This window comes from Pseudogymnoascus destructans (genome assembly GCF_001641265.1).
Source record: "Pseudogymnoascus destructans isolate 20631-21 unplaced genomic scaffold scaffold_2, whole genome shotgun sequence".
Taxonomy (NCBI): Eukaryota; Fungi; Ascomycota; class Leotiomycetes; order Thelebolales; family Thelebolaceae; genus Pseudogymnoascus; species Pseudogymnoascus destructans.
The window spans coordinates 902,812-919,982 of record NW_020167521.1 but is presented as its reverse complement, the minus strand read 5'-3'; the positions used below and the strand labels follow the sequence as shown (position 1 = coordinate 919,982).

General features: G+C 50.2%; 7 protein-coding genes across 7 annotated transcripts; 1 reads left to right on the top strand and 6 right to left on the bottom strand.

Moving 5' to 3' along the window:
• Positions 1–1,558: 1,558 nt before the first annotated feature.
• Positions 1,559–3,904, bottom strand: VC83_00919 (uncharacterized protein; the record flags this gene model as incomplete). The annotated part of the gene is made up of 3 exons (XM_024464606.1): positions 1,559–2,469; positions 2,519–2,822; positions 2,871–3,904. 3 exons carry the CDS (start codon positions 3,902–3,904, stop codon positions 2,059–2,061), a joined length of 1,749 nt encoding a protein of 582 aa, XP_024327569.1. The 3' UTR covers positions 1,559–2,058.
• Positions 3,905–4,631: 727 nt separating this feature from the next.
• Positions 4,632–5,311, bottom strand: VC83_00918 (uncharacterized protein; the record flags this gene model as incomplete). Its single annotated transcript, XM_024464605.1, has 2 exons — positions 4,632–5,148; positions 5,202–5,311. 2 exons carry the CDS (start codon positions 5,309–5,311, stop codon positions 4,632–4,634), a joined length of 627 nt encoding a protein of 208 aa, XP_024327570.1.
• A 673-nt stretch (positions 5,312–5,984) lies between these two features.
• On the bottom strand, positions 5,985–7,590 carry VC83_00917 (uncharacterized protein). The gene has a single exon (XM_024464604.1). It carries the CDS (start codon positions 7,414–7,416, stop codon positions 6,214–6,216), a length of 1,203 nt encoding a protein of 400 aa, XP_024327561.1. The 5' UTR covers positions 7,417–7,590; the 3' UTR covers positions 5,985–6,213.
• Positions 7,591–7,840: 250 nt separating this feature from the next.
• VC83_00916 (uncharacterized protein) lies at positions 7,841–9,898 on the bottom strand. Its single transcript, XM_024464603.1, has 7 exons — positions 9,604–9,898; positions 9,246–9,550; positions 9,087–9,185; positions 8,756–9,036; positions 8,683–8,706; positions 8,340–8,633; positions 7,841–8,281 (listed from the first exon to the last, which is right to left on the bottom strand). The coding sequence occupies exons 1-7, from the start codon at positions 9,813–9,815 to the stop codon at positions 7,931–7,933; spliced, it is 1,566 nt and encodes a 521-aa protein (XP_024327562.1). The 5' UTR covers positions 9,816–9,898; the 3' UTR covers positions 7,841–7,930.
• Positions 9,899–10,117: 219 nt separating this feature from the next.
• Positions 10,118–11,683, top strand: VC83_00915 (uncharacterized protein). The gene is made up of 3 exons (XM_024464602.1): positions 10,118–10,219; positions 10,297–10,481; positions 10,549–11,683. The coding sequence occupies exons 1-3, from the start codon at positions 10,217–10,219 to the stop codon at positions 11,579–11,581; spliced, it is 1,221 nt and encodes a 406-aa protein (XP_024327563.1). The 5' UTR covers positions 10,118–10,216; the 3' UTR covers positions 11,582–11,683.
• VC83_00914 (uncharacterized protein) lies at positions 11,665–13,464 on the bottom strand. Its single transcript, XM_024464601.1, has 2 exons — positions 13,245–13,464; positions 11,665–13,190 (listed from the first exon to the last, which is right to left on the bottom strand). Exons 1-2 carry the CDS (start codon positions 13,361–13,363, stop codon positions 11,738–11,740), a joined length of 1,572 nt encoding a protein of 523 aa, XP_024327564.1. The 5' UTR covers positions 13,364–13,464; the 3' UTR covers positions 11,665–11,737.
• VC83_00913 (uncharacterized protein) lies at positions 13,465–17,075 on the bottom strand. The gene is made up of 2 exons (XM_024464600.1): positions 14,131–17,075; positions 13,465–14,080 (listed from the first exon to the last, which is right to left on the bottom strand). Exons 1-2 carry the CDS (start codon positions 16,990–16,992, stop codon positions 13,760–13,762), a joined length of 3,183 nt encoding a protein of 1,060 aa, XP_024327565.1. The 5' UTR covers positions 16,993–17,075; the 3' UTR covers positions 13,465–13,759.
• Positions 17,076–17,171: the final 96 nt, after the last annotated feature.

Sequence of the window (17,171 nt, the reverse complement as noted above, 5' to 3'; positions counted from 1 at the left end):
GGTAAAAGTATGGAAGGGTAACGTAAGGTGAGGTAGGGGGTAAGGTAAGGTTAGGTTAGGTTAGGTTAGGTTAGGTTAGGTTAGGTTAGGTTAGGTTAGGTTAGGTTAGGTTAGGTAAGGTAAAGGTTAGGTAAGGTTAGGTAAGGTAGAGGATAAAAAGGTGCGGATAATGAGATAAGGCAGGACAGTTAGTCGTAGTTAGCCTAGTTAGTCCTAGTTAGCCTAATTAGTTCAAGTTAGCCTAGTTAGTCCTAGTTATGTAGCCTAGTTAGTTCAAGTTAGCCTAGTTAGTCCTAGTTAGCCCTAGTCAATCCTAGTTAGCCCTAGTTGCCAAAGTATGGTCCCTAGTTCAGAGTACGTACTGTGTTCTTGGGAAAATGTATGTTGGAAAATGTATGGGTTGTGAGTCACGAGACCAACCAATCAAGTAAAGGGAGAAATGGGCCGGGGAGTTGGAGCCGAAGGGGGATATACCCAGACACAATATCCAATATCTGGCAAATGACCGTCCTCGTAGTAGCTGTGGGCGGCTGATTGCTATAGCTGTTTTAGCTGTGCAGGGCGCAATACATGGACCAACTGTGTCTTACCTTGGCAGTATAAACGGGAAGGAAAAGCGATGACCAACAAACCAAGCCTCGCCATGCAATTCGCACCAACCCAACCGATGAGAAGAAAAATATGACAGCTCTCAGCCATATTTGATGACTACAGCACTATGGAACTTCAAGTGGATAATTGGATACGGCTGGGTGGCGATGGTGGTGGATACGTACGCCATATTTTCCTTGGTCCTCCCCGCCGAGTTCCCCGCCGAATTCCCCGCCGATTCCCCGCCGAGCCGAATTCCCCGCCGACTTGTAAGTTAAGGAAGCGTGTGCGTACACGCGTGAGTGACAGTTGGGTCTGTACAGTACCTCCCATCAAAGTACAGTCGCATCCGCATGGAAATTCTCACCCGCTCAGCGAGGACCGAAGGCAAAGCTGGACGTAATGCAAACGTGATGAGTGGTCGTGGAGGCCTGGCAGAATTTCCATGACCACGACGTCCATTTATGTTGATTAAAAAGAGAAGGTAACCGTTTTACTTAGTACGTATGTATGGGGGAGTTGGTTGATGGGTGGGAAAGATAAGGGAAATATGGGGTGTGAGCGGGACCAAGGGGTGTAGGTGGCAGGAGTGAGGAGGGGATGGGTAGTGGATGAGTAGTGGATGGGTAGTGGATGAGTAGTGGATGAGTAGTGGATGAGTAGTGGATGGGTAGTGGATAGTAGTGGATGGGTAGTGGATGAGTAGTGGATGGGTAGTGGATAGTAGTGGATGGGTAGTGGATGAGTAGTGGATGGGTAGTGGATGGGTAGTGGATGGGTAGTGGATGGGCAGTGGATGGGTAGTGGATGGGTAGTGGATGGGTAGTGGATGGGCAGTGGATGGGTAGTGGATGGGTAGTGGATGGGACAGAGCGAGGTCGGCAAAGGAGGCCTAAAGATTACCTAATGATGCCGTCTGACATCTGCCTGTGCCACTGCCGATGGATGGACTTAGGTAAAAGATGTGTGTAAAAGGAATTTCGACAGGTACCCTCGTATACAGATTCCGCGTATGATGTACATGTGCCGTCTGGGCTGGGAGGCGGAGTGCAGGTTACAGTTGTGAGATCCATGGCCAATTCAATAACCAAGAACGATCGAGGCCCATCGTGGCATCGTCGAATCGTTGAATCGAGACCAGGAATGAGAGCGAGGTCTCGTGATCAGATGGTGTGATTAGATAGATTATCCTCCCCGTCTCTTGTCACGTGATATCATCGACTCGGACTGCGGATATGCGCTATCTTATCTCCAGTCAGTCTCTTTCCCAGCTTGTATCCTCAGCTCTAACCAGCCATGATCTTGTGGCCATAGATCATATCTCTTATCTAATCTGCATCCTATATACACCTATATGTCACCTAATCCAACACTATGTACCATACTCAACTATATCACCAACCATATGACACCAACTACATCCCTCCATGCTAAATGTGAAAATATAACAAACCACACACCCCGCCCTCACCACAACTCCCAGATCTTCCCCGGCACAACAGCCCTCATCACATTCCAATGACCCACCGCGCTCCTCCTCTGCGTCTCCTCCAACTTCGCCGTATCATTCGCCCTCAGCACATCCCCAACGTCTTCTAAATCAAACTCCCCACGCAGAATCTCATGTTTCGGTACCAGATACGCCTTCCGCGCCCCGCTGCGCAGAAAGTCCCGCTCCACGGGCTCGCGGAAGGTAATCGGCGCCTCCGAGCGTGCGCGGCAGAAGAGAACCATGTTGGTGAAGTCCTGGCCCGCGGCGAGGAGCTCGGCGGCTGTGGGCGTCGCCGTCTCGCGGTAGATGCGACAGGAGGGGAAGATGGCGAGGATGGTGCGGATGATGAGATGTGTGCTTGGTTGGAGTAGGTCGGAGGCGTAGTTCTGCGGCGGTTAGTGCTGGTGGGGGGAGGAATGGAGAAACTGGACTTACGATTGCGATGACGCCGTCGGGTTCTAGAGACCGGTGGAGGTTGCGCAGGAACTCGTCGGTGAAGAGGGCGATGGGCTCGGCGCCGCCGGTGAAGACGTCGTGGATGATGTAGTCGTAGCGTTGGGTGGTGTCGTTGGCGACTTGCGCCGCGTAGTGGACGGCGTCGTCGATGACGGCGTGGTGGTTCGGTGCGAGGTCGAAGTACTTTACTGCGTACTCCAAAACGACGGGGTCGATCTCAACGATCGTCGTGTTGATGCCATGGGCCATGAGGGCACCAGGACTTGTGCCAATGCCAGCGCCGCTGTACAATATTAGTTGGGTGAACAGACTCATAGCAAAGAATGCTTACATGACTAGAGCTTGTGCCTCGCTATCAGGGACGGAAACGGGCGCTTCAATCAACCGAACCGCCTCCAGCATGGTGAATATAGCATACACAGGCTCGCCAACCACCGGATTGTGGCTCTGGTGCATCGTCCATACTCCCCCCAGCAAGCTGTGATCGCACCGCAAGACGCGGAACTGATTGCTGACACTCTCCAGAACGGAGATATAGCCAGTATTCGAGTCCTGGCGTGCGATGAGCCTATAGCCCTCAGCTTGCAGACTCGAGTTCAGGGCCTGCGTCGCCCAGGGGGTCTGAGCGTGGGCATTGAAGACGGCTGTGTGCAGGAGAGCTGGCACTGCGTAAATCAGCAGCTTTGACGGAGCGAGGAGGGCGTAGGACGCCGCGAGCTGGACCTGCCAGGACACGCGTGACAGGAGTACGGACTTGTAGCTGGTGCTCTGGATAACATTCGCGGACCAGGCTGATGTTATCTTTAGGAAGACAAAGGATGCTACTCCTGGCACCGAGTGCCACTTCCCCGTGATTCCAAACCCCTCTAATACTAACCCTACAGCTGACGCTGAGAGTAGGAGAAGCGGCGCCACGGTCAACAACTCTGTAATAAGGGGCCCATACGTAGCACCAAACGTATTACTGTAGTTAAAGAGGAAGTGTTGGACCGTCGGGATGTAGAATGCAATCAATGGCAGCAGATCAATCAGCCTCCATCGCACATTCCTCCTCAACCAAAAGCTCCCCGACCACCCCAAGAAACACGCAGCATTAACAAGCTTATCATGCCATATCGACGCTGGAATGGCACCGTACACAGGCGACAGCGTAAGTTGCGAAACCGACGAAGACGCCGCCGCCAGGGCGAGTATCACCACAGCCCTGACGGTGGTGCCAGCCCAGTCAACGGCATGATTGAAGAAAGTCTCCTCCTTCGCCTTCTTGGCCAGTTCCTTCAGCTCTTTCTCGAAGTTCTCCTGCGTTAGCGGCGGGCTGGCATTGCTGACGTTCGCCTCGCGCTTTTGCGACTTTGGCTTGGCCATGTCCAGTGATTTTTTGTACGGGACACGTATTTGGGATTTTGACGAGATGCCAGCTTGACCAGCTGGTGATGTGCCCGATTGACCACTTTCCGCACGCTGTCAAACTTTAGGATATATTTCTTCAGCTGGACTCCATGTTGCGTATAGCTTGTACGAAGCTATCGCAATATATGTTCGATTCTGGAGCTTCTGAAACACTCGGGCAAAATGTACGTAACGAGCGCTTTGGCTCTCGGACAGGCGACACAGACGGTTATTCAGTGACCGTTCTTTTATAGATGTAATAATATATTATCCACCAGCGCTCCTTCTACTTATGTTGTTATTCACTGACTACGGAACTCAGGGTTATTATTCGACCACGCCTTCATTACATATTTAGTCCAAGCAGTACTGTTTGGCTACTGAACCACCGGCTTTTAGCTCTACACCCTGCTGACACACGCGATTTCCATGATGATATGCCTTCAGTCACGGGGATCAGATCATCGGGCGAGTTAGTTAGTGCTGAGAAGCGACGTTGAAAAGAGCCACAAAGCCGGACCGCCTGCAACGGTTGGCGCGTCGGCGATATGCAACAAACCAGCATTGGTGCCTAGCTACGGCTTCTTAAGCTGAAAGAATCGCATATCGCCAGTGGATGCGATGTAGCCAAAGGAACCAGAGCCGCCGGTTGCATTGCCAGCGAGACTGAACCAGACTCCATTCATTGGACCGTGGGCAGTGGTCATTCCGACTGGCGTGCTGCCGACGTTTGGCGGAATCGGCAACTGCCGCTGGTAGCATTGATGCGCATGATGGACGACTCTGTGTCTTGCGTGACATAGATTAACTTGGTGGCTGGCTCCTCCTTGATGAACACAGGGTTTTTGAGGCACGGGTACAGCTTCTGGTCGGTGGAGTTAGAGATATCTGCTGAGAAGAAATAGTACTGGCCAGTTTGCTCGGAAGCATCCTTAAGGCCGGCCCAGACGCGATTGCCAATCTCAAAGATGCAATGTGGGCTGTTTCCTGGCTCCGGGATATTAATGGTCTTGATGATGGACGGAACGGCCGAGAGATTCTGTCCTGGATACACGAGCAGCAACTTATTTTCCCACTGCAGCGATAGCCACATCTTGCCGGGGTATAACTCCGAAGGCCACACGCCATGGAGCCCTGACTTGCTGTTGTTTCCCATAGGAAATGACTGGAAAGCAGTAGGTTCCTCGGTGATCGGATTCAGCTCGATCTTGATAAGCTGGCTGTCCGACATCTGCCATACAGCACAAAATTCGTGCCTGGCACGCGGGCAAACTCATGCGTCCCAGACGCGGCTGGCGTTAGATACTCGGTGAGGCGGCGGCTCACGAGCGAATTTGATGAATCCTGGGACGACGCTGTGCCAGCGCCGAACGCCAGCACCATAACTAGCAACTTGAAAATATGGGACAACATAGTTGGCATTCTTTGCTCAACATTTCTGCCCATAGGCGGGATGTGCTTACATACATCTTGTCTGGCTATTCCTGGGTTTGTTCCCAAAGCTGAAGCATTTCTGTAATAACTAGGGGGTGTGTGGGTGGCCTGTGCCACAGCGTTTTATTAGTTAAAGACACGGCCCGCGCCTATTTCCCACTTAGTAGGGCGAAATCCACCCAGCATGGCTGACGCTACGACTGAGGCTACTGACGATCCTTAAACTGTGCAGAACCACTTAATGAATTTTGCCTCGCATAGTGATAGATACAGTACAGTGTACGGTAGGGCGATATAAGTTTCCGTACGGGTCTTTGTCTGGGGAAAAGCACGGACTCGTACGGAAACTTATTGGTCGTACTGCATGGCCAGCTTGGGTGAGAACTACGAGAAGTGATAAAGCCACCGCTATAGTTAATGTGGTAGAGATCTCAACAGCGTTGAAGTAGAGTCTCACTGTCAGCTCTTGGTAGACAAGCCACGCCCACGGGCTTTAACGTGGGCGTCCGTAAAGAGGCGTTGTATCCTGCGGCTTATCCCTTGCACAATGCCCATTGTCTTGTCTCATATTTTCTCACCTAAGCAGGCCATACCATACGTAACTTCTACCTTTCATTCCGTAATATAAGGCTGTGTATGATAGAGTGGCCGCGGGGAATATTTCTTAACAGAAGCAGCTATTGCTAGTGATGTCGTGATAGGTCCACCATCGCCAACGCCTTGTAAACATGCTAGCAAACTTATCTGCCCAATATGAATTTGAACTCGAATCTTCACTGAAAATCCCATGAAGTACTGTACAAGATAGGCGTCTTATTTTGTGTAGTTGTAGTATTACATTCTACCGCGTCTTACCCCCTACTGTTAAAGCTTCCACCCTGTCTCTCCCGTTCAATCTGCTCGTCGAACTCTCGCTGAGCAGCCTCCCTTGCAGACATCTGACGCCCCTCTGGTGCCTGGGCGCTACTGGCAGTATCGGCACCATTACCCCATCCACTTTGAGCAGAGGAATCAGCTCGAGGCTGCCGACTGGGCTGTGATGAGGACCCTTGCTGTGAACCCCCATTCGTGAGCCCTTGCTGCCGAAGGCGCTCCCAGGCTGATCCGCCAGATGACATCTCGTCTGTAACTCCCACGCCGCCGGTTGGAGATGCATCATCAAAGTATGACAGTTCTTTCTCTGCAGTAGGTGCAGGCTGAGTGCCTCTTCTAGGTGCGGCGCCCACGGGGCGTTGTGCTGGGATTTGGGACTCTCTCGCAGTTTCCGCACCTAGAAGTCCCCCATTCAACGGGCCCTCCTCGTTGCTTGTCCCCCAGAATGAGTCGCTATTGGGGCTGGCGTCGTCTCCGGTGGCCTGTTCTCTTGGCTTCGTTTGGCTCCCGCGAGGAACTGGTAGCACTGGCCGTCGTGAACGGCTCGGCCCTGACCCGGGGGCATTTTGTGCCTGTGACTTAACATGTGCCAAAAAATCCTTTAACCTCGCATCCGCGACCATACCAACTGTCGCCACGGAGGAAGAGTAGATACCAAAAAACATTGTCCCAACAAGCATCCCAACAGTGCTATATGCAGACACCCTCGCTACGTGCCAAAAAGGAATGGCCTCCATGCCCATCACCCAGGCGAGTCTAGCGGATGGAAAGACTTTGGGATTGAACGTGTCAGGGTTGGGCTTGACGAATGGAAATTTGAACGACGGCGCTGTTCTGTACGCTTGCATCATCCCACCAGCAAACCCCGCGATGGGTCCGTATGAGAATAAAGACAAATGCTTTGCTGCCCAATATGCCAGGGCGGAAGCTTCTTCTTCTGTTGGCGGCCTCCCGAGGGTTTTCTCAGCACTTCTGATGACTTGGTCGACGGATGAAGCTACCTTCGCATCGTTGAGCCCCAGAATCCGGGCCCCTATGAATGGCCTTGGGAGGTATGTCCCTTCAAACCTTTTCAGGTTCGGAGGTTCCTTGAATTCGTCATAGCGATCGTTGTCGGATTGGGGAGTAGGGTCTTCGAATCCACGGTCGGGTTTGGGGTTATCGCTGTCGTTGTATACCATTGCGATGGAGCCGCAAAGCTCGAGGTAGACGTGGTATTCCGGTATTTTATGTAATATAGCAAGCCCTGAAGGTTTGCATGGGAACGCGAACTGTCGGGTTGAGATGCTTGGTGGGATAGAATAAGTTCTGAAGCTCCAACCGGCGGGTAATACTGGAGATACTGACGTAGTCCGATAGCTCTGTCCAGGATCGCCCATAATCGCGCTAACACTTTTCGGTAGCAACCACAGCTCCCTTGGGATAATTATAGTTTACCATGACAATTATAGGTTTTTAAGATGTAGATATCGAAGAAAGGCCTCCAAGTTGGACCTGGGAAAGGAGGAGTTTTGGTTATGAAATTACATGCCAAATCTGTGGGGGCTATCTATGCGTATTGTAACATATGAGAAGACTACAACAAAGTGATTTATATATATGCATTGGGCCTCCTCTTAAAACTGAAACTAATGGGTATCTGCTTTACTAAAAATTCCAGACCGCACATACTAATGTACATTGTCATTATATGACTCACCTGTACGGCTCCTGTTCTCTCGTCCTGTTGGGAGAACCGCCCTTCGCTATTCGTCCAGTAACACGGTAGACCACCCTGTCAACGCGCTTGGCCACTGCAGTTCCGGCCCCTACCAACACGCGGCTAAACATGAACAGTGCAACGAACGATAGGACCATAACGACAGCAAACGTGACCCAGTACGTTTTGACTGTATACACACCGTCCAGCTCCTTGATTTGCACCGAGAAATAGCTGGTCATGAGACTGACGGGGAGAAATAGCACGCCTAGTTTAGAGAGCAGTGTCGCGCTCGAATTAAGCTTCGCTGTAGCCATCGAGTCCTTTTGGGTTGTGATGTTGAAGTACTATTGCAAGTTAATACAGCGGAAGATGAAACAAACGGGGGGATCATGCTAGACGTACTGTGGTATGTAGCCCATCTATCTCGCCAATTGCCTCATCCACATAATTAAGTACGAGAAACTTGATGTTGTCCCGCAAACGTTCGAAGCGATGGCGTGCAGTTTGAACCACCGAGACACGCTCGTCAATGCGACAATGAGAAGATTCCTTTTCCTTGTCTTCTTCGTATTTTAGTATTCGAGAGATCAAATTCTCATAGCCGCTAAATAAATGCTGGTTTGAGCGCAGTAGTTTTCCAACCTCATAGAGTTTGGGGATGATCTCTTTTGCTAGTGCATCAGGCTTATTTTCGCCCTGTTAAAATTAGTTCTACCCAGAAACTGTACTCGGGTTAATGACATACGAGGCCGGCCATAATCTTCTGGCGCTGTTTGTGTCGTTAGTGAGGGAAGATAAGTTTAGATTCGCAAACTTACGAGTTTCTCGATGTTCCCCTGAAGAACCATCAACAGCGTATAGGTCGCCGTCCAATCGTCGAACAGATAATAGAATAGATTACTGGCACCTTCAACACCAGTGAGTTCCGAAGTGTCCTTGGATTCCGCAGGTTGCCGCAGAGAGATAAGCTCAACGCCGTCAGCTGACCCAATTGTCGAAAGCTGACTTAAAACACTCAGCGTGTTCTTGCGAACTGTTTCGATATATTTCGAGTCCACCTCTTTGGGGCTTGGATCTTCGTGGAACGAAATAACAGTAGCTGCTTTGGATCAGCGATAACTCAAAACAGAAGCATATGGAGAAGCATACCGTCATGACAGAGGACAAGCCAAGACCACAATCTCTCTGGTTCAATTATTCCGGAGTCGCGCTCTACAGGATGCATCCAATTGGCACCTACGCAGATAACTTTCGAAATGGTTAGAGAGGCACATAGACATAACGATCTCCAACGCAGACTGAACCCACATTTGTCTCCGATATCAATTGACTGGTAGCTTGAGAAATTTGCCGCAATATTAAAGAAGTTTGTGGTATTCGGCTTCACTACTTTTAAATCGCGATCGAGGTGGGTGGGCCGGGCAGGAGACGCCTTTTCGATATCGGCGCTAGGAGAGTCGAGCTCCTTTTCAGGCGTCCAGTTCTCCGCTGGAGCTTCTCTTGAACTCGGTGGAGGAGTGGTAAGTAGTAGGGCCACAAGCCTCTTGCTAAAGCCATACCGATCACCAATAGCCTTTACAGCATCAGGTTGCGAGTCGGGTGCCCAAACATTTCTGGGGATATCAGTGATTTGCCAGCTAACCGTGACGGCGTGGTTGACACTTACATCCACCGTGTTGGAGCTCCTTTGGTCCTGGGCGCAGCACCCTCCGTCATAAGGGTCTTGAAACCACTTGGCGGAACGTTGGAAGCAATCCTAGACATGCGTGACCCGAAGTCGACAACAAAATTCTCCGCATCTCTTTTCGCGGCGCACTCGCGGGCCTCCCTGTAGTAACGAGCGTCGTCGTAATCCACAAACAAATCGAAAGTCGACATATCTTTTGTATCGAGTCAGGCTGTGGCTCTCAGCTCCTTCATCCTCGGGAAGCGCCTGGATGGATACGACAGGGCGCTTGATCACTCGCTTGATCACTCGCTTGATCACTCGACGCGCTCCCGCACGTCACGGCCCTGGTTACCTTGCAAGGGACCCCTGCACACCGTGTGTTTCTCTGGTATCACGTGATATATTTAAGGATGTGGCCGATGTGCTAAACCAGCAGCCTGCTTAGTCATCCGGGTTCCTGTTGGTTATCTTATCTGTGATCCATCCGTACGTCACTAATGCCCTTTATGCCCTTTGAAGCTCTGAGTTGAGCTTGGAGTCCAACGAAGCTCCCCTCACACGCGCTTGTAACGCCCACTAAACTGCCGACGCGCAATGGTAGATACTCTCAATGGTAAGGAGTGACATTAAACAGTCGAGAGATTGAAAGTCTTGGCTGAAATGTCCGATATACTATCTAACACTCCATAGGACTTGATATTGAGATCCATCAGACTCGCGTCGTCCAAGGCTGCGAGGAAAGCCTATCTTAACACGGCCCTCTTTCTAGCAACCTCCGCTACGCTATTTGGCCTGGCCGTTGTTGCTTATGTCCTTTTCTACGTGAACTATATTCCAAAGATTGGAATTGAGCGGGAGGTCCATCTCCAATATGGGTACGTGCCAGCCACACTCAGCTACCTGGCTCCCCAAACACACTTCAGGACTGATATAGCGGTCTAGGGGCGATGCGTCCAGCCCTTATGGGCTTGTGTCTCTAGATAATTCTGTTATGCCACAACAGGCGTACGATATACTGGTCGAAATCGATCTCCCAACATCACCAGCAAACAGCAAGCTTGGGAATTTCATGGTGGACATGGTGATGCTGTCATCTGAATACAAGGACTCGAGCCGACCTGGGACATCGACAAGCCGGCCATCTGATCTTCATAGCTGGATCCCAGCTGGGTCTATTCTATTCTCATCTCGACGCCCTGCCATTCTCACCTTCCGGTCCGATGTCGTGAGCCTCGGTAAACAACTCGCTGGCCTCCCACTATATATCCTGGGCTGGCACCGTGAATCCGAAAGGCTGCGGATTCCGATGGCTGAAGGGATCGTCTTTGAAAATGGGAATAATAATGCACCAAGGAAAGTGTATCTCGACATACAGTGTCGCCATCAACAGGCCCTTCAAGTTTATAGCATGCGTCTGCTACTGCTGGCAAAGTTCTCGGGTCTTAGGTGGCTTATGTACAACCATCGGATCTTCTCTTTTATGGTATTCACAACCGCATTCTGGGCTGCAGAAGTCTTTTTCGCTCTAGTGGCCTGGATTCTATTGCAATCAACATTCAATGCCACCGAGGATCAGACTTCAGCCGTGGAACAAAAACACCAGGGTGGCAGCTCAAAAGTCAAGACTGAGCCCTTTGACGATGATATTCTAGATACGGATGATTCAGATGTATATGGTGGGCTACAAAGGTATTCGACATATGACAGACGGGCACCTGTGCGACATGAACCACAGATCAAAAAGGAAGATGACGATAAGAAAACCCTATTTTCAGTCGAAACTCGCGTTTATCCTAAAACAGAGGAGGCTGATGATGAGTCCGAAGAGCCAACCTATACGAGTGATATATTCAAGGAGGGAAGGTCACCTTCTGGGGTTGGGACAAGTTTCAGCGAAAGTAAGGGTGGGGTTGCATCTATGGCAGCTCAGGGAAGGAGGTCCAGAACCGCGAGAGAACCTAGTCCAGAATTTTGATGTCGGAGTTGAGTGTGGAGAGGCTAGCGTTGATTCATTATACCCCAACTATTCGAATAATATTTCACGCAATTAGCATAACCAATAAATATAATAACGGATAACATACTGTGCCAAGTGCAAAATTATCGAGCAGTTTTATACATTCTACGGACCCTATCCTTTACGTCGCAAACCAAGTATATCTGAAAGCTTCACTTCTCCTTTGCCACCCCATCCCGCAGCGCCACTCTCTACCTCTGGCCTGACTTGAACATACCACAACCATGCTCTCTTATCTAGCTCGTCAGCACCAATATGCTCGACCCATGAACCAAACAGAAGTTCCAGAGCTCCAAAAAGAAGCCCTAGGTTTCGCTCTTTCTCTCTCTCCAAGGCAACTCCAGTTTTTTTCTTGGTGGTTGCATCCCCAGATGGTGCAAATGCTTTCATGATATATGACCTACCACCGTCAGGCTCATGAATCGGCAACCCAGCACCTATGCTTCTTCCAGATGAATTCGTAGACCTCATAGCCTCAAGATCTAAGCCCCATAATGCTTCGTTTCCAATGGTTCCTGCGACACGAAGGCGCTGCGAGAGTGCATCATGACACACTTGTGTCATCAGCTTCCATCGATCAGTTCCAAGCATAATCCCGCCATAACATCGCGTAACTACCACGAGAATACTGACAAGATCCATAGATTGCAGGATTCCAAGGATGTGACGGCCTCCGCCGCTCTCACCATCGTCGTGGCAATCTTCTATGACTCCGCCGTGGTCGCCTTGCACGCGCCATGCCGTGATATTATGGCTCGCATCTCGTAGCTCGGAGTTCCTGATATGAGTTCCTGATATGAGTTCCTGCTTCAGAGACCTAGCGTCAGATGCTGATTTTATCCCAATAGCTCGGGCATTAAAGGTTGACTTTTTGAGTGTAACGCTTTGTGATACAGCCCAGCGTGAACCATCCATAGTGGTATTATCTCTTTCATCAGGGGCGGCATTTGTGGAATCATGGCCTTCATCAGACCCTGGGATCTCTATCCCATTATTTGCTGCCGAGCTCTCTTCATTGCTGTTGCTTCCAGCAGAATCTCCTACATAGTACCCATCTCGTTTTAAAACGTGTACTTCCCGTCCCATAATCCTCACTTTGGGCTGTCCTTGCCCCCACCCATCATCTTCGGCGCTCGTACCTTTTGTAATTCCAATGCTGCCTGCTTTACTCCTCGAGTTGGCACTGACAACCGCTTGTGCGAGGCTCAGTCTGCTTGATAGTGGTTGCTCTGGCTTGGTAAACTTCAACAGTGCGACTGCGAATGCTAGAACCAGAGGCGCACGGTTGGTCACTATGGTCGTTTTTCTGATATCCTCTTCATCAGACGAAGGAGTAGGAAGTTCGAGCTTTGCCTCGAGTTCCTCTGGGGTTTGCGGCTCATAATCAAGCTCATATGCAGATTTATTGCGCTTTGCTTGGGTTGACACAAGGCCCTCGAGTGCCGCACGTTTTTTGGACGGATCCTTGATGCTATTCTTAGCTGCTGTATGTAACTGCTTCGCTGCTTTATCGTCACTGATGGCTTCTGTCACTTGTGCAAGGTCAGATTTCGCAATATCGGCAATGCTAGGACAAAGTAAGTAAATAGTCAGTGTTGATGTGCATCACATGTCCGAGTACCTCCGGATATTGGCTGCTTGCAAGGACTTGACGCGTCCCATGGCAGCCATCATAGGCACCTTATTACGGCCCGTAGTCATAAGCCGTAGTAGGTCCCGAAGGTCTTCTTGAGACGCCATAGCAGGAGGTTCTTTGGATGTACAAGTGTAAAATACGTATAATCCTCCAGTTTGAAGTTGAAGTTCCAACGATCGCTAGGCTTGTCTGATAAGATAACACGTACTACTGAGCACTGTTTTGCCTTGTCTCCACTATAAGATGGTATGTTTATACTATAACCACTGAAGTGCTTTATACCGTTCAGTCCGGACTTGAAGTAGTTGCTGTTTATTATATTTATCACAAAGTATCATCATCACAATGACCACCAACACCCAGCCCACGACAAGATCACAGGTATATCACGTGCAACATTTATCAGCCTTCTTTCACCACCACGTAAAAGACTTTAACTATTACTAGGACCTGCAAACATATTCCGTGCCACATCGCTATAGAAGCCCATCCCCGTCTCATTATTCCGCTGCAATCCTCGCCAACAGGTCATTCACCCACGGCGGAAGGCGGTACTTGAGAAATCCGGCGTACATTGTTAAATCCTTTGCTTTCCGCTTCAAGTCCTCAATCATGTGGCGCCGAGTGCCGTCATTGCTGTTGTATTGAGAGTTTGCAAGCCGGGACCGCTGTTCCTCACAGCTGCGGCCAGTCCACATGATGAGATTCGGAATGTTTCTCGTGATGGTTTCCGGGAACGCCGCGTACTTGCCCGCAAACTGGCGGATGATATTCGAATCTCCATGTGCCTCAAGGGGGAGTATCTGGAGGCTCGCAATAATCTATATTGTCAGCATTGATCTGTACATTTAAAACTGGGTTAACAACTTACATCCAGAGCGCCTGTCCAATTCTGCGCCTCCACTTTACTCTTCGCTTCATTCATTCTCAGAAGAACACGACACGTTTCTTTGTTGATTGGGGTGATCTTCTCATGGTACATTGGCTTGCCATTGTAGATGGCTGTGATAGTCTGCGCAAGTTTAACAGGATCTTCCACAGATGTTAGACTCAGGCTGCCACGTTGACCTGGGATGCCCTGATCCGGACCAGGTCGGAACGATGGCAGAGACGATTTTTCTTCGCCAATTTCGACAGCCACAGCCTCACTTAGGGCTCTGTTGGTGATGGTAATAACATTGTCGTACTCTCCGGCCAGATCATACAGCAAAACAGCATCTGTAACTCTTCCACTATCATCTGCAATGCTAGCGGCTTGCATGATGACGGTACGCATAAAATCATCAGTGTCGGCCAAGTGAAGAAGCTTCATTCGCTCTTCAATGGCACCCGTAATTCGTTGGCCGTCCAATCGCATATCTCCTAATAATTTGGCAAACTCTCGACTCTCCAAGACAAGGCCGCGAAGGCTTTCATGGCACGCTAATACTTGTTGACTCCCGATGCCGCCTGGTAGATCGCCATTTAGGCAGATCAGTGTGAGGTAATCGACAGCTGCCGTAACATTTGCTGCACGGAAATCTCTCGTATACCACCCGATCATTTGAGCGAAGTTAATTTGCGGCCGGTCAGTGACGCTGGTTGTAAGTAATCGGCCTTCCGATGCGATAGGATCCGAAACGTTAAGCAAGCCATAGTAACCCAGGCCTATTGCGAAATGTAGAGCGGCTGCGTAATCCATCTCGTACAGGGATTGCATGGCGTACTCGAAACGGCCACAGATAATCTGAAGGTAAAAGTAAACTCCAGAGGATGCCTTTTGTTCAACTAGGCCCTTAGCAGCAAGAAGGTCCCCGAGATCCTTCACCGACTTTTGGACATTCGTAAGAGTAAATACATCGCCGGCATGCTCCTCTGCAAGATTGACCTCCCTTGCAACCACGAAGTGCAACCAGGCCCAGTCCATTAGATCCTGATGGAGACCCGCAAATGTCATTTCTGTGAGACCACATCTTCCGATGACCTTGTAGCATGACATGCGGAACGGATCAACCGAATTCTCGGGAGCAATCCGAAATCTCTGGCCGTATTCATTGTTGATGCGGTTGTGCATATCAGGTGGAAGGCGTCTGTCTGCGTTTCCGTTGTACTCGGAGATGTAATGTGGAAAGTAGCGATCGATTGCACGGAAAGCGTTTTTATTCGCATGTACATAATCTGCGGCTTCTTGGACGTGACCAGTGCGTAACAAATAGAAGATAATTGCCCACACTGCCTCGCCATCCAAAGTCTGTAGGCCAGTGCTATCTGGGGCAAGGTCTTTGCGTGATGCTCGTAGTCGGACGTACGCCTTCACTTTGCTCAGGACATTTGGAATGCCGCCAAGATTGGCTTCCCTGGGGTTCTTAGCAAGCAAGACTTCCATTGTTTGAAAGCACTGTTTCTCCAAGTGGCGAGCAGTTCCTCTCAATATCCTCTTCCTTAGGTCAATTGCGGCCACATAATTTGGGGCCTCATCGGTCCAGGCACTGGCAAACTGGCGCTCTTTTACCACATTAGGCCCAGAAAAACTTCGTAGATCCGGATGCTCTCCGACAATCTCGACGACTGCTTTATAGGCATTCAGAACCTGCTCGGTGTGGTCGCCGGGGTTTTGAGCTTCTACTGCTCCAAATTCGTGTAGTAGTGGGTAGGCACTCTTATGCAACCTTGATTCGTTAAGATGGTTGATCTTCTCAGAAAACTTGATTTCTTTCTCTCTCAGCAGACGACCCGACGGCATTGAAGACGAAGTTGTATATGCTGGAGCCTTGCCATCCGAGTCTGTGGCCAGTGACTGTTGTAATGAACCGACAGGACCGACAGTACCAATGACTGATCTTTGCATAGACTGTCTCTGATAAGCACTACCGCTCAAGCTGTCAAAGTTTCGGTTTTCTTCGGAGCGTGTGCTTTTGTTTCGCCGAGAACGCCCAAACCCACCACTGCCATTTGTAGTCGATTCTCCGTTCTTCGTCGCTCGTTCCTCGGCTCTCGATTTGATTCCAAAGTGTTGGTAAATGCGATTCCTTTGCGAGTCCCACTCCATTGACGCATTCTCCTCCAGGAACCTATCAAAATCGCGGGCGGATCTGGAAAGCCCTTCAGCTATCATGCTCAAAGTTGTTTGGGTCTGGAGTTTGGTAATATAACTGTCCACGTCCGTATCAACGTCGCTTGGTTGAGGCGCCCAGTCCTGACGCTTTGCTTGAGAGTCGAATTGGCTTAGATCTCGAACGGCTGAGCCAGGTTCCACACCCGATGCGGCCAGAAGATAATGAGCCCTCCCATCGGCCCCGTTTGTCATAGATGGCGGAGCAAGCCTCTTGATGCGATCTCTCAAATCGCCGAGCCCAAGCTGTAAGCTTGGGAGTTCTTCAAGGCTGTTATCGCCATGTGTTCTCTTGCGACTCTTCTGTAATAGGGTGTCGAAATAAGCCCCGGTTTGTTGGTTTGGGCCTTGGGATTGCCGTCCACTATCGGTTGGCTGCTGGGTATTCAAAGCTCCATTGCTATTTTGCTGCCCGCCAGTATTTAATATCGAGCCAAACAAAGACTGCGTTGGTTGTGGCTGTGACTGGCCCGTGGTTGTAGATCCAAACAGAGATGCTGTAGGTTGTTGCGCTTGCGGGGGGTTGCCAAAGGGGCTTGAGGCATGTTGAGCTGGTTTGGGCGCATTAAGTCCGCTGAAGAAATTGGTTCTCGAAGCAGCAGGCTGGTTCGCTGAACTCGCAGTTTGACCGAATAAAGACATATTCACTGCGGCTACTCTTGAGAGCTGTAGCCCTCAGGACAGATGCGCAGGATGTCTAAGTTCGGGTGAGGGAAGTGCGTTTCGTTTGCTCTAAAGCTTTTCTGGTCGTTAACTTTGTTTATACAGTCGCGCCGCGCAATAAGTCATGCCCCAGGCACCAAATTCCAGCCTGCGAGAGG